Source organism: Thamnophis elegans, chromosome 1 (genome assembly GCF_009769535.1).
Source record: "Thamnophis elegans isolate rThaEle1 chromosome 1, rThaEle1.pri, whole genome shotgun sequence".
In the NCBI taxonomy this organism is placed as follows: Eukaryota; Metazoa; Chordata; class Lepidosauria; order Squamata; family Colubridae; genus Thamnophis; species Thamnophis elegans.
This window is the reverse complement of record NC_045541.1, coordinates 88,326,047-88,342,020: the sequence shown is the minus strand read 5'-3', so window position 1 is coordinate 88,342,020 and position 15,974 is coordinate 88,326,047. Positions and strand designations below refer to the sequence as shown.

General features: G+C 37.1%; 1 protein-coding gene across 5 annotated transcripts in view; it reads right to left on the bottom strand.

Annotated features, from left to right (window-relative positions):
• The window catches only part of MICAL2 (microtubule associated monooxygenase, calponin and LIM domain containing 2), a 144,977-nt gene that overhangs the window by 114,779 nt on the left and 14,224 nt on the right, over positions 1 to 15,974 (bottom strand). For 3 of the 5 annotated variants that reach the window (XR_004255932.1, XM_032223497.1, XM_032223506.1), the window contains exon 1: positions 5,998 to 6,282. Coding sequence is in view for 4 of the 5 variants with exons in the window: in XM_032223497.1 (XP_032079388.1) it covers positions 5,998 to 6,261 (264 nt within the window). In the remaining variant the exon portion in view is untranslated. Of the gene's footprint in view, positions 1 to 5,997; positions 6,355 to 15,974 lie in introns of those variants that run through there. The other 2 variants (XM_032223510.1, XM_032223511.1) reach the window with 1 other exon arrangement.

Genomic DNA, 15,974 nt, shown 5'->3' with positions numbered 1-15,974 from the left:
TTACTTTAAACTTTTCCTCTAAGCCAGATTGCTTTAGAAACTCCTCAATGCCAAAAGCCATTAAATTTGCATTAAAATTGGGGGCGGGTGGGGGGAGTAGAACAGTGTGTGCTGTTCAAGAAACATTTACTTGAAACATGTACCTACAACAATAACTTCATTGCTCTCTGAACTACATTTCTCAAAAGGAGGAAGGAAAATATAGGAAAGAAAGGAGGGGGGGAATATTAAAAAGCCATGAAAAAATACACACTGATATCAAATGTGTTTTTTATAAATTTCCAAATCTAACTACATTCAAACTGATAGAAAATGGGGATGGGGGTGAAATTGTTATCATACATATAACAATTGCTGCTGTTTTTTCTCAGAATACCTTACTTTGTTTGAGTAGCAAGAAGATAGTCTTAGCTTGAATGGGTTTTTTTTTCTTCCATTATAATGTACACTAATTCATATTTTTAAATATTAACTTCCTGAGAAAATGATCTATCATTTCAAGCCTTGGCTAAGAAACAATAAAGTTTAATGTTAAACTATCAAGGAGCACACTTGCAACATACAGTGTTTGTGTACCTTGATTCAGCTAGCTGGAAATGCATAAAGGGTATGGTGAAGTATTTATGTATCTTACTGTGGAAGTGCATTAAAAAAAATTGCTCAGTTTGTATTCCAGACATTATCAAGCAAACCAAACAGATTAAGCAATATACTTATTGCCAGTCTGTCTGCTCTTGAAGCACTGACTGGGAAAAGTGATTAGGACTGCATCAGACAGCTGTGGGTATTCCATTTGCACGAATTTTAAAGAGCCTGCCCAACCCTCTCTGTACATATCTACCCCACTGAAAAAGCCACCCATTGCTTCTACTGATATTAGATCAGCAGGTATCTGACAAGCAGGGAAATGGTGTGTGTGTGTGTGTGTGTGTGTGTGTGTGTGTGTGTGTGTGTGAGAGAGAGAGAGAGAGAGAGAGAGAGAGAGAGAGAGGGAGAGAGGGAGGGAGGAGGAGGAGGGAGGGGGAGGGAGGGAGGGAGGGAGGGAGGGAGAGAGAGAGAGACAGAGACAGAGACAGAGACAGAGATCAGAACTATAGCAAGGCAGGTAGTAAATCACTCACTTCCATCTGGAGTTCTGATCCAGATGAATCCCTCCATTCTGAATAATGCACAATTGACTTACTAGTAATGATAATGAAGTAATGTTTAGTTGGATACACCCCCTTCCCTTCCACAGTATGCAAGAGCTAACATTGCGAAATGGCTTTTACTGTCAAGATTATTGAATTATTGAAAGAGGTTTGGTCCTCTCGCAGGTGCTCTGCAGACCCATTTGTACAGTATTTAATAGACTAAATTCAGCTGTTTCAGAAGCATAAGTAATAATACAAGTGATTATTCTACCCAAAACCCCATTTTCTAATTATGACTACCAATCGAGTTCAGTAAAAATATGCAGAAATTCAAAGAAGCAATATTACAGAAAATACAATGATTCCAATTTAATAAATATGGAATGTTTGAATGTTTGTTTGAATGTTTATTAACATTTGTAGGCCGCCCTTTTCCCTCAGGGGACTCAGGGCGGCTCACATAAAAATCAGGAAGGGGAATACAAACAATGACGTAGACACATATAGTAAAAAATAATAAGCAACATTCATTCATCATTCAGGAGGGGCGGCTATCTTTGTCCCCAGGCCTAACGGGCTAGCCAGTTCTTAAGGGCTGTGCGGAAGGCCTGGACGGTGGTGAGGGTACGAATCTCCACGGGGAGCTCGTTCCAAAGGGTCGGGGCTACTACTGAGAAGGCCCTCCTCCTTGTGGTTGCCAGCCGGCACTGGCTGGCCGATGGAATTCGGAGGAGGCCCAATCTATGAGATCTAATTGGTCGCAGGGAGGTGATTGGCAGAAGGCGGTCTCTCAAGTACGCAGATCCACTACCATGCAGGGCTTTATGGGTGACTAGTAGCACCTTGAAGCGCATCCGGAGATCGACAGGTAGCCAGCGCAGCTCGCGGAGGATAGGTGTTATGTGGGTGAACCGAGGTGCACCCACAATCACTCGCGCGGCCGCGTTCTGGACTAGCTGAAGTCGCCGGATGCTCCTCAAGGGAAATGTGGTTCAGATTTTTTGCATTACTCCTATCTCAAAATTGATTTTAGACAGGCATTCCTATTAATTAATTTCATTGTATTTATTTTGTACAATGACAATAAAGACTATACTATAAACAGAGGCTAAAATAGAAATAGAAATGCTTACTTTGTCCTACAAAAGCAGAGATTTATCTGTCAAAGTTCTCCCTCAACCATTAAAGTTATCTATTCTAATATTGCTGTAGCCAACATCTGAAATATGTTTATTTAAAAGTGAATGTCACTGTTTATTTCTTATAAATCTATTGATTTCCCTGTTTTTTTGTTTCAGATATTTTTATTTATTATTTTTTCACTACTGTATGTATGTAGTTTCTTCCATTCAATTATGTCTGATTCGTAAAGATCCCTGCACTTTTCCTGGGGAGGTTTTCAAAAGTGGTTTGTCATTGCCTACTTTCTAGAACTCAGAGAAAGTGAGAAAGTGGCCCAGAGTCACCCAGCTGACTTTGCACCTAAGGTGACACTAGAACTCACATTCTCCCAGTTTGTGGCCTAATGCCTTAACCATTACATTTATTTTTATTTTATGTATTTTATACTTATATACCACATTATAAATAATGCAATATATACATTTTAAGGCTACAAGATATATGATAGATAGATGATAGGTAGGTAGGTAGGTAGGTAGATAGGTAGGTAGGTAGACAGACAGACAGACAGACAGACAGACAGAAATAATGTAAACAATAAGATGCAAGACTGCTGTGCTATTTATGACTACGCAGGAATTTCAACATGATTTTCTAACATTTAGCGAAACATTCTAGCTCGTCCACAAAGTTTAATTCTATGACCATTTATGATCAACATCAGAACCATATTTTATTCCAAGTATATTTGTTCTCGCTAATTGTATGGAAGATTTTAGTTCCACAACTGATTTATATACTGGCATGTAATGTAATCTTCTAAGGTGCTAAACCTAGTATATTTAGTATCTTAATACCAGTACTGCCTGAAATTAGTCACTTGGGATTTGTTCTTGTTTTGCACTTCCTATCACTCATATTTATATCATAGATATTTTTTGACAGGAAACAATGATTCATCAGTAAAGAATGCTTGCTTGATAGCTACATTTGGCTGGCAATTCAGTCAGTGTTTTCATTACATTCCTCAGATTAAGCATTTCCATACATACAGTCTGGTTACTCTGATAGTAGATAAAACAATTTTGGATCACTTTGGAGTAACTGAAATTTATTAATTGATACTATTTTCTATTAAAATGTCATTTTTGTTTTAATTTCTGTGGAATATTCACATTTTTAAAAATGACAAAAAGCCATTGTTAATAATAAAATTTGGGATAGTCCAATTCTTTTCTATCCTGGGAACAGAAAACACATTTTAAAAAATCCTTAATTAGAGAAGGATACTAACTACTTAAGTTGTACATATTCCATAATTCAACATGTAACTCAAATTATCTCATTTACATCAGTGCTACAGTTAAGGACTCAATTCACAGGTAGGACAGTGATGTATGAGGAAACGTATGGTCAGTTCTCAAAGCTGAGGTTGTCACAGCATCTCCATAGTCAGGTACTTGACAATCGGCTCACAATTCTGCACTGCAGGATCCTGTGGTCACATGATCACCATCTGTGATCTTCATTGCCTGCTCCCAACAAGCAAAGTTGATGGGAAACTGGCAGGAGGGCCCAAATCTGAATCTTGTGATATTGAGCTAAAATACTGTGCAGGATTCACTTAACAACTGCAACTGAAACTACATGAGTTGATGTAATCATGTAACGTTGTGTTTCACAACCCCTTTGTTTATCGACAGAGTTGCTGGCCCTAATTATTGTCATTAATAGAGGACTAATTGTATTAATTAGTCAGGTTCAAAGTGTAGAAGATGACCAGGATGAGGCTAAGGGGAGTGGGGGGGGAGCATGTCACAAATCTCAAATCCCTTCATGTCCACAAGGGATCTAAGTCCAGTTCATTTGAATTCTGTTGACTCTTTGTCAACAGTGTCAATTTGCTTTGACTGTAGTCATTCAGATTCTTGTAGAGAGCTTAAGCTTGCAATAAACCCTTATATTCATTTGAACTGCCTGGATTGCTGATTGCTGATTTCCTGCGTTTGAAACAAAGCATTTTAACCTAAGTGAGTGCAAATGGATTCAGTTTTTCAATAAGGATGTTCCCCTTCTACCTACATAGTGATCATTCACTCAGAGGTTCTTATGAAAGCTGAGAGTGGAAACTAAAAAGCTGCTTTGGTTTCTTATTAAGTATTCCCAGCACACCTTGCATTTTTGACTTTGAATGCATCGATTTTCAATGCAAGTTAAATATGATAATAATCTTCCTCAAAAGGTGAGTAGGTGAAGCAAGTACATATATTTTAATATATTAAAATTAACACATGAATTTGTTTTTGTTATATTTACAATAGAGATTAAAATAACAAGAAATTTACAAATATATATCATGCTCAACTTTCAAATACTAAAAAACAGATGTACATTGGCTTATGATATAGTATGTATGAATAACAAAGCATAGGAATAGACTTTTGAACTTTTATCCGTAAGGAGAAGTTTGTGGAGAAATACCATGTTTCCCCCAAAATAAGACAGGGTCTTATTTTCTTTTGACCAACAAAATATGGCTTGGGCCTTATTACCAGGGGAGGGCTTATTGTTTTGGGGTTGTCAGGCAGCTGCTTTCTCGCGAGTGGGCTCCTGAAGAGCCAGGCACAGCCTCAGGGTCAAATGGCTGTGTTACGCTGTCGCAGCAGCACTACACAGCAGCCATGAGGTGACCATACTCATGAGCAGCCCTCCGGCAACCCCCCTTTCCAGCCGGGCACAGTGCCATTCACTGACCTAGGGGTATCGCCAAGCTACGTGAGTGCCTGTTCGCCGCCCTCCAGATCCCGCGGCTTCCCATCTTCGGAATGCCCCTAGGTCAGTGAATGGAGCTCTGCATGGCTGGAGAGTGGGGTTGCGTGAGCGGCTATTCTGCTTCCTGCTCAGGGACTCCCAGGCTCACAATGCCCTTGCCTGCTCGAGCGACTCCCAGGCTCACAATGCCTTTGCCTAACTCTCCCTGCAGAGCCAGGGCATCTCTGCTGCTGCCCACTGCCGCCTCATGGCTTTTTCTGCGGCTTCCAAAGCACGGAGGTAGGATGCCTAGTCTTCCGGCAGTTGCCACTCTGGGAGTACGCTCTATGGTTGTGGGCTAGCTGCCGGCAGAGCATACTCCCAGAGTGTACAACCATAGAGCATACTCCCAGAGCAGAAACTGCTGGAAGACTCAGCATCCTACCTCTGTGCTTTGGAAGCCGCAGAAAAAGTGGGGGGTTGCCAGGTGGCTGCTCATGAGCATGGTCACCTAATGGCTGCTGTGTAGTGCTGCTGCAACAGTGCAACACAGCCGTTCAACCCTGAGGCTGTGCCCGGCTCTTCAGGAGCCCGCTTGCAAGAGAGTAGCAAGAGAGTAGCTGCCCAGCTGGGCACAGTGCCCCTCATTGACCTAGCGATATCTCGAAGACACCAAGCAACACGAGCCTTTGCCCCCCACCTCGTTCCTACGGCTTGGCACTTTCAGGGTACCGCTAGGTTGGTGAGTAGCGCTCTGCCTGGCTAGAGGGGTGGTGGTTGTCCAGGGGGCTTATTTTCGGGGGAGGGCTTACATTTTTGTCCACCCAAAAAATGTGGCATGGCCTTATTTTCAGGACATGTCATATTTTGGGGGAAACACGGTATTATTAAACCTAAAGAAGTATCCCAAAATTTCTTCTATAAAACCAGAGGGTCACCTGATTTATATAAGCATGATCAGATTCAAAATAAAGTACAAAATTCACCTTACCTTTGTGCTTGTACAAGATTTTCCACGTTTATATTCCTTATGGCTTGCCCTTTTATCTAGCTTATTCCACAAAGCTTTAGCCTTCCAGCTGGTCACTTTTGATTTAAGTTTGGCATAAAAGTTCCTGTTGTCCAAAGGATCTAATTCAAGATGGCGAGTGAGAATATTAAAAGCCTGAATCGAACCTTTGCATGTTGAGGCTTGAACAAAGCTTTCAAATATTTGGTTAGCTTGGTGGTACTTATCGTTGTCTTTTTCACCCATGTTTCAAGAAGATTGAGTAGCATGTACAAATGGCATACTTTTAAGCAGAGGTTCATCTGAGAGATACTGTCAACTTGTCCTAAGATGTAACATCTAGAAAGAGACAGATAAAAATCATTAGTGTAAATCAGGACAAAATTCCAAACCTTTACAACATACTACATAGAATACTTCGTAGAACTCAAAGTGTTCTCATCGAGAAAAAAAAGTATCATTGTTGAGAGAATTTTAAATAAAACTGCTACAACTAAAGAAGTTATATAAATGGATATGCTTATAGCAATGTTATGTTATTCTAACACATGTACCTTGTTTCCCTGAAAATAAGAAGAGGGTTTATTTCCTTTTGACTCAAGAAATAAGTGCTTGGCCTTATTTTGGGGGAGGTCTTATTATTTTTGAGGTGCAGGAGGCGACGAGTGTCTTATCTTATACAGTAGACGTTTGTAAATATACTGATCTGTAAATCATTACTAGTGTATTCCTAGTGGTCCATGAAATATGCAAATGCAAACTATGGGCTTTATTATTATTAAAATAAAGTTACTTGAAATGCAAACAAGTCAGCAATTACTTATGTTTAACACTGTAAAATAAAAAGAAAGAATAGTGAGGAAAGGAGTGGGCTAACTTTTTGCTTTCTACTCATTAACACCAATTTCAAACTGCTTGCCTATATACAAAATGCTACACTAATTTCCAGTCTTCCAAAAATATCTATTCCTAAAAAATATAAAGATATCAAACTTTACAGACTTTCTTAATAGCAACTATAAATCCCTTTCCCCCTGTTTATCGCTTCCACTATGAAATTAATTCGGGTAGGTTACGATTTAGCAACTTTTTAGAATATTGTTCAAATAAGGGCAAAGCACACTTGATTCCCAATGGACACCTTGTATAGTTTATGAATTTTCTTAAAGATATCAGAAGAAAGGCCATTCTTATTCCAACATTCCATGCACAAGTTTTGTAATAGCTACATTTGTAACATTTTTTTTGTTTTGTTTAAAAACCCTATGAGCTGTTATTCAGTACAGTGTTTTATTCATGGTCAGTTTTGGATAGGTTAAAATAGTTTTAATATACAGGGAAGATACAACCTATTTGTCACAGACAAATCATAATAATGCATAATTCAATTGCAAAAGATAAATCAAATGAAACGTCTTAAATATTTATATGTGTATAAGGAACAAGAACCAAAATGTTTTGATCTAGTCTACCATGTTCCAGCACAGAGTCATGGACTTAGTGGTCAGTGATATGAATACATTTCTTAAATATTTTTTGTAGATTATATCAAGAGATGCTATTCATATATTAAAAATTGTTAAAAAGGGAACAAAGCTCTAGCAAATAAATATAACTGCAATTCCTTTTTAATGAAATTATTTTTTTTCCTCCTGGAGAACATTTTTGACAAATTCCTTATTACTTACTACTTTGTACATCAGGAATGCATTAAATACATTCACCATTGCTAATATTCTATTTCAGCAATGTTGCTCAATTACTGAGTACTGTATTCTACAAGATAAAGGAACAATGAGAAATTCTTCCTAAACAATCACAATGAATTAGAGTAACGTTATCATATCTTTCACCACTGGTCAGTTTGCCAAACTTTCTTAATTGAGTAAAATTGTTCTTTATTACAGAATGTCAACTCCATGAAATGTAACCTATGCTCACTCTCTTTCATAGGGGTGGGAAACTTCCTTCCTCCATAGATGTCCCATGGATCACACTACATTTATTATTTATTTTTTTAAAATTGCATGGCTGCCCATCCAGACAATTTGAGATGGGAGGCTCACAGCAATAAAACTAAGAAACCTATATAAACATAGAGAACTTAAGAACCTAGCACCTCAATCAACCTCCAAAATGCCTCAAAACTCTTCACAGTCCACTTTTTACCCATTGCCTGGGCAAAGAAACAGGTTTTAATTGTCTTCTTAAAGGCTAAAAAGATTGTTAGTTGCTGGATAAAAGTGTTCCATAAGATAGGGGCAGTCATGGGAAGGGGCTTTTCCAAGTTCCCACTCAATTTAGGAAAGGAACCTGGACCCTACCTGGATCTGGAAGGGTGGGCAGATAGTCTCAGAAAGAGACTCATAGTCTCCCCCATGAGTAACCTGCCATTGTACCACAAAGAAGAGAAGGACAACCTATTCACCAAGGCACCTGGGGGCAAGACAAGAAGCAGTGGATGGAAACTTATCAAAGAAAGATCCAACCTAGAACTAAGGAGAAATTTACCAACTTAAGAACAATTAATCAATGGAACAGCTTGCCTTCAAAAGTGGAGGTTTTTAAGATGACATTGGACAACTATTTGTCCAGAATGGTATACGATCTGCTTGAGCAGAGGGTTGGACTAGAAGACCTCCAAGGTCCCTTCCAACTCTGGTATTCTGTATTTTGATAATGTATTCGCACAGATGTTGTAGATGGCATAATAGGTGCCCATTTATATTTCCTCTAGACCAGGGGCACTCAGTATTCAGCATACTACAACACTACAAGGAAAGGAGTCTGATCATACTTTTCATATATTCAACCAGCTGTGTTTTCAACTGTTCCATGACCACTCAAAAGGAGGAAAGCAGAAAGATTATGGGAACTAGGCCTTAAAGAGTCTGGTGCAATAAACGCCCCACAAATGCACTCAAGGGAGGGAGGCCCTGTATTTAATGCTGGATTGCTTGGAAGGTTGAAGCAAAATGGTTTTGTTTTTTTAAAATAGCCTTGAGTTAGAGAAACAAAAAAAAATGTTGAGTTTGTTTCCTTTGTCTTCGTTATCCTTTTTAAAAGAGATTGGCTGCTACGTTTCTTCTAGAATTACTGTTTAAACCAAGAATTGAAAGTAGCCATCATCAGTACTTTAAACTTTTCTTTTTGTCATTCTATCTTCCTTTTGTATATTTCTATTGCATTGCTATGGGTGCTCCATTTTTTAACATTTCAAATGCTAAGCACTCTGACTTCATTTCCTACTTTTGCTTTAAATCTTATCCAATAAAGCCAGAAAAGCCAACTAAATTTAATTTTTAAAGTTTAATAATCTTTAATTTAAAAAAAATTAAGATGACCCCTCAAGTTTATAAGGTACAAATATGTAACTGTTTTATAAATTATCTAATTTTGTCCAGCATCATAATTCACATGGGAAATAGTTTAAAGAAGTGTAGCAGTTTCATATAATTGATTTTAAGCTTCACTCTAAAACAGATGTACACTGTCTCTATGCTGGAATGTTAAAGGGCAAAATACAAGCTGGTTAAAAATAATTTCTTTAAAAAGGCATACTAATAATAGCTCAGATGCTTGAGAGGATAAAATAACTTAAACAGTCGTGATATATCTTTCTTCCACATCAGGTGTATTTCAGATCCTGATATAGCAACAGTTACATAATCACTTATATAAAAGTGTATCTTTTGATACAACACTTAAGCAGTAACTTTTAAGGAATTTAACTACCACAAAATTATAGTAAGGAGAACAATGCCTGAATTACAAGCAGAATGAAACTAGTAGTACAGGTGAGCGTAGGGTTTCCATCAATTTCAAGTAGTGCTCACGTATGGAGTGTATTTGGCTCTATTTGCAACATTACTAAAAAAATGTTGATTGGTTAAAATGATTAATTTTATTTCCTGAATTTCAGGTAATGTCTGTTAACAAATATTAGAATTACTATTTTTATTGTATTTTTAAATTTTTACTGAGACACCAGTCTCTAAACCACATTTTAAAAAAGTACATTACAAATACTTCTTTATGCATAGTGCTATCAATTGAAATTGGTACACAACAGTCACTCCACTTAATAAACTGGAATTTTATATATACTCCCCAAAACTCACTTAAGGACTTACTTCTAAGCAGATACAAAGACTGTATCTAATTTAAAACTTTATTTATCTAAAACTTGGCCCTATATTCTATTAAACAGAATGCCTTGCTTAATGCACTGAAGTCCAAATACAAAGTCAGAGCAATCAGGTTCTTTTAAAGTAGTATAAACCTAAGTCCCTGTGAGTGCACCTAGCTATATAAATTTCTCTAGCTAAAAACTTTCCAGATGGAAAGAACTACAACTTCTATTATCCTAAGCATTGTGGATAAGAATTGCTGTCCATCTGTTCTAGAGGCGATGGAAAGAATGAGCTTAACGCACACCAGTCTTCACAGAAAATGAAATGGATGTATGTACAAGAAAATAAAATTCTTTAAAGGCACTAAAGGTTTTAGAATTTACCATTTTTGGCTATTTTTCACCATCTTGGTTTCAGAAATAGGAATAGCTTACAGTTACATCAAGTTGCATACTTTTCCAAAGTTCTGCTTGTAAGACGGTTAATCATGTACACTTCACATAACAACTATGTTTTTATAAACTAATGAAAAGACAGAATATAAATTTAACAAATAATATATCTGAAACCTAACCAGCACGGAGTTTATTGAATTAAGTCCAGCTTTTTAACAATTATGTTTGAAGTTGCAGTCTGTATCATCTTTGGAGGTGGGAGAAAGAAACTGTCAAATTATTCAGATTCATTGTATAATCAATACTGAAAGATTAGAGAATAACTTGAACCTTATGAAAGTCTTTCCAACCCCGATCTTGCTAAAGAACTTAAGAAACAGGTTTGGTACAATCTTACAGGACAGGTCCAATCCTGCCCTCTTTTTTCTTCCATCTCTAGGTGAAACTCATATTTCTAGTTCCTATTTCCCAGTTCTTGTCCATGTATCCAGAGACAACAATGAAGATAAAATTATGTATGTATGTGTCAGTGGTGGGATTCAATTTTTTTTACTACCGGTTCTGTAGGCGTGGCTTGGTGTGGCATGACTTGTTAGGCATAGTGTGGCTTGGTGGGTGTGGCAGGGGAAGGATACTGTAAAATCTCCATTTCCTCCCCATTCCAGGGAAAGATTACTGCAAAATCCCCATTGCTTCCCGATCAACTGGGACTCAGGAGGCAAAGAATAGATGGAGTAGAGGTGGTATTTACCGGTTCTCTGAACTATTCAAAATTTCTGCTACCAGTTCTCCAGAACTGGTCAGAACCTGCTGAATACCACCTCTGGTATGTGTGTTTTATATTTATATATTTACACACAGATAAAGACCCATCCACACTTTTTGCCCCCCTCTTATTTTAGAACTAAAAAATAGGGAAATAATGATGTGCAAAACATTCTGACCTTGAATTTTATATTACTTCTAGTTCAAAATAGTTGTTTTAAATATAAAATATTTTGTTCTTGTGGATGCATTTTAAACTCATAATAGTTCTATTCGTAGTAACCTACTTCCAAATATAAAACAACCATTTCTCTCTCCAAATAACTCTTTTGAACTTAACATCAAGTGTTTTAAATTCAAAATGGTGCGTTTGCAAAATAATCTGAAAGCCTGTACAGGACAGCCTTCTTTACATCATTTCCTACAGACGAAAGTCTTCTGGGTTCTGTATTGTCTTCAGTTTCTTCTCAGGTTGGTCTCTGTATTTGCCAGCACCTGTATACTGTACAACATAGACTAGAACTGCAGAAGTCATAAAGAGAATAGAGCCACTCTGATACTTGAAAGGTAATGGCAAGCTTCAAAGAAACAGCTAGTGTGCTGACCAGCTTTTCAGCAGCTAGCATCATGGAGGCATTACAGGAACTGGCAGTATCAGTAATGTCTGTATATATTGTAGCAGTGGTGGGATCCGGATCCCGTTGCAACCGGTACGGTTGCAATGGGGCCCGGTGTCCTCCACATGAACGCGTGCAGTGCGCGAATGCGTCCTACCTTCCAGCGACGCCTCCGCAATGCTCCAGCTGCTCAATGGAGCATTGTTCAGGCACTGTATGCGCCGTGCATGTGCGCGGAAGCCCTGAAGAGTTTAAAGACAGGTAAGGATGACAGGCGGGCAGGTGGGCCCTCCGGAGCACTGGAACAGAACGGTACCCACTGTATTGTAGGTGCTAAGCAGCATGTCTTTCAGGGCCAAGATGGTTATAAAAACCTAGGCAATTGGGACAATACTGGTGGCAGTAGGTTTGTTAAGTTCTCAAAAAATGCCAGTGGGCCACTCAAGGTTGCTTGGCAGACCACAAGGTGTGATGAGGGCTATAAATCAATCAGCATTACAGATGAACCATAAATAACTTATACATACCATATTTTACTGTGAAGAAGTACAGAGCTGAGTTGTTAATTCACACTAAGCCACTATATGGTTTTCTTGGTTCTAAAAGTAGATGCACATGTTTTTCAGATTACATTACTTTTAAAAGATAAGCATTTATCATCAGGAAGAAAGTGGAAGAAGGACTCACCCCATAAACCTTCAGACATTTAATTCCTTACTCAAGCTGTCACTTGGACTAGCTTCAACATTTTACATGTATAAAATAAAAGTCAGTAACAAGCATAATAAAATTAATTTTATTTAAGGAGCAAGATCATACATTAAGTCTAATTAAATTAATTCTTTGTAGTGTTGCCTTCTGCTAACAAAATCTTTATGTCCCTAAATCTTAACTGCTGTGGAGAAATACAGTTCCTAAAATGTGAAGTGATAGATTTACCTACTTAATAGATTTACTTACTTACACTTTTATTGTTAGCCACCATGAATCAGTGAGATGGGAGCATAGACATTTGATACATAAATAAATTAACATATATTTGGGGAAGGGGAAAAGTGCAAATATTAATCATTGATTATTTTCACATCAACAATTTTATTAAACTCTTAAACTGCTTTAACTCACAAATGATTTAATAAAATGCAAGTAAAAATAAAAAAAGTATTTTACAGATAAAAAACAGCTATGCTGACAATAATAATGGCACAGCATGTATATAAACTCAAAACTCATTCATGCAAAATAAATAACCTTTTGATAGTATCTCTGTGAACCTATACAGATAAGCAGATTCTGTGTTTATGAACAATTATTTTTCTATTTAAAAAGATTTTTAAAATAGAAGGAAAAAATCTATACACACACACACCAGTGGTGGGTTTCCATTATTTTTACTACCGATTCGCTCATGCACGCACGCAACACTTCTGCGCATGCACAGAAGCCTCCTACTGATTCACCCAATCCGGGCTGAACCGGGAGCAACCCACCTCTGACACACACATACACACAAACACCATATATCCCATTAAGAATGAAAACAAAAGCAGCAAGCCAGTAACACTGAATCATTAAATGTCATCTGATTTCTGGGAATGATATCTAAAAGACTGCTTGAAAAAAATAATCATGAACTGCTTCTCTGTTCAGTTTTGACTATATGAAAACAGCCTGAGTACTACATGCTGAATATTTGTAATCCTTGAGTTTAAATGATGGATATGATGGTATGTGGGAATTACCTTGAGAGACAAAGAGATGCTGCCTAGGAAATGGTAAGCTAAGACACAGCATAGCCCACAATTGTGTAGTGGGTGAGCGAAAGGCTCAGGACAGATCCTACTTAAAGTATCAGAATGTAAAGGTGATGGCGGAAGAATTGTACTTTCACACTTGCAAGATTGGTGTCAGTTTTGCCTACTCCACCAGACAGCAAACACAACTAGATGACCTAATTCTATATTCTAATAGTATATAGAATTATATTCTAATTCTATTACGACCATAATTGAGTCCAGAATTACAATCATAAGTTGTTGATGTCATGAGGTAAGGCATCGCATGACCAGAGCTGATTTTCTGACATTTTTGGCAGCAGTCATTAAGTGTATCAATTTTCCCCAATGGCATTTTTTTGCCAAAAAACAGAAGTAAACTGGAAACTGTCAAACATTGCAAAGCATATCCAGGTAACAGTGGGGCATTGCAAACAGCCATAAATGTGAGCTTGTTGCCAAACTCTGAAAAGCAAAGTCTGTCTGCATATGGATTCATTAGTAAAGCAACCATACCTTTTAAAATGGAAATACTAATTGCAAGTTCTTTCTTAAAGTAAGTAGGTTGTAAACATAACTTGAACAATTACACTGTCATCTGGGAAATGCCATATAGACTAATCCTGAAAATCTGTGTGATTTATTTAAGTTCTCCCATTTCATAACCTGTTAACCTAATCCTTTGTGTCACTATAAAAACATTAACCTCATTTCCAATATCACACATTATGTGAAGAGGAAGAGGAGCTTTAAAAAGGAGAGGAAAGCAGTCACATAATGTGAAGTAATATTAAACCAATTAAAATTACTTCCTGTTATGCCTCTAGATGTTAAAATAAGTGAATGTATGATGCAAAATGGAAATCACAGGAAATGTCATATTTTTTAAATAATTTATACTGTGTCATTAAGTATTGTTTTCAATGGTAATAATGAAGTAGGGATCGGTAAGTATACAGTATTGGTCACATTTTGTGAGATGGGTGGCGTATAAACATGACAAACAAACAAACATTTTTTTCTAATATAATATTTCAGTTAATACCATAACTTAATAGGGGTAAACAACATGGAATCCACAGGTGCCAACATAACCCTAGATAACTTTCTTAATGCTGATCAGGTTTCTTGCTTAGCTGGTTTTTTTAAAAAAAAACTTTTTAAATAAAAGCATAAAATAATAAAACCATTAAAAATCATTTGCAGCTCACTTGCTGCAAAACAAAATGCCATTCTCCGTCATTCTGTATATTTGCAAAATGCCTTTGAGCACCACCAAAATGGTTTGTGAAATTCCCCAATCTGAGTCGCTCTTTGATTCTTGTTCCTTCCCACCCCTACCAATTAGTGATAAAATCTCATGTTCAAAAAAATATTTTCCAAATGGAGATAAATTAACACAGGCAGATATTACAAATTCTCATTAATAGCAACTAATTACTAATGAAAACTAATGTAACAATTGCTGATTAGTATGGTTATAATTGATACAGTATATCACAGGTGTCAAACTTGTGGCATCATGTTGCTGTCACATGACGTATCATGATCTTTTTCCCCTTTGTGGAGCTGGGTGGGCGTGGCCTATGTGTGAAGCATCTGGCCCGTTTGACACCCCTGAACTATAGATATAATTAATACTATAATTAAGACTATGTGACAGAATTAATGTAATTAAAGACAAAACTAAGTAAAAGCAATTAAATAATGTGCTAATGGATTTGATATAATTATAATTAATATAAATATAATAGTGATTATAATTACTTAATATAATTATTAAACAATTAATGTTATATGAACATTGCACAGATGAAAGCCAGCTGGGTCACCTTGGGCCAATCACTCTCTCTCAGCCCAACCCACTTCACATGATTCTTGTTGCTGCATAAAATAGGAGGAGGAAGGTGCATTGGATATGTTCACTGTCTTGAATTATTTGTAAAAATAATAAAGGCAAGATAGAAATAAATGAACAATTGTGGAATGCGTTTGACAATATCCTCGTGCTGTAGTGATTACAGAAGTCACTGGCAAGCATTTTTAAAGGTGGGCAACAAAGAAGCAAGAGCCCTGTCTTCTGTTAAATGGCAGTACTATGACTGGCTGACTATAGTATACATTTTCTCAAAATTCTGAATATGACCCTCTCCCAAAAGGGTACCTATTCATGATGCTGAAGAATTCCAAAATACTTTTCTAGAATTTTGGAAGTCAATTAAATGAATACAATAATGTTTTCTCCATGAACAAAAATTACAGTTGACTATAATG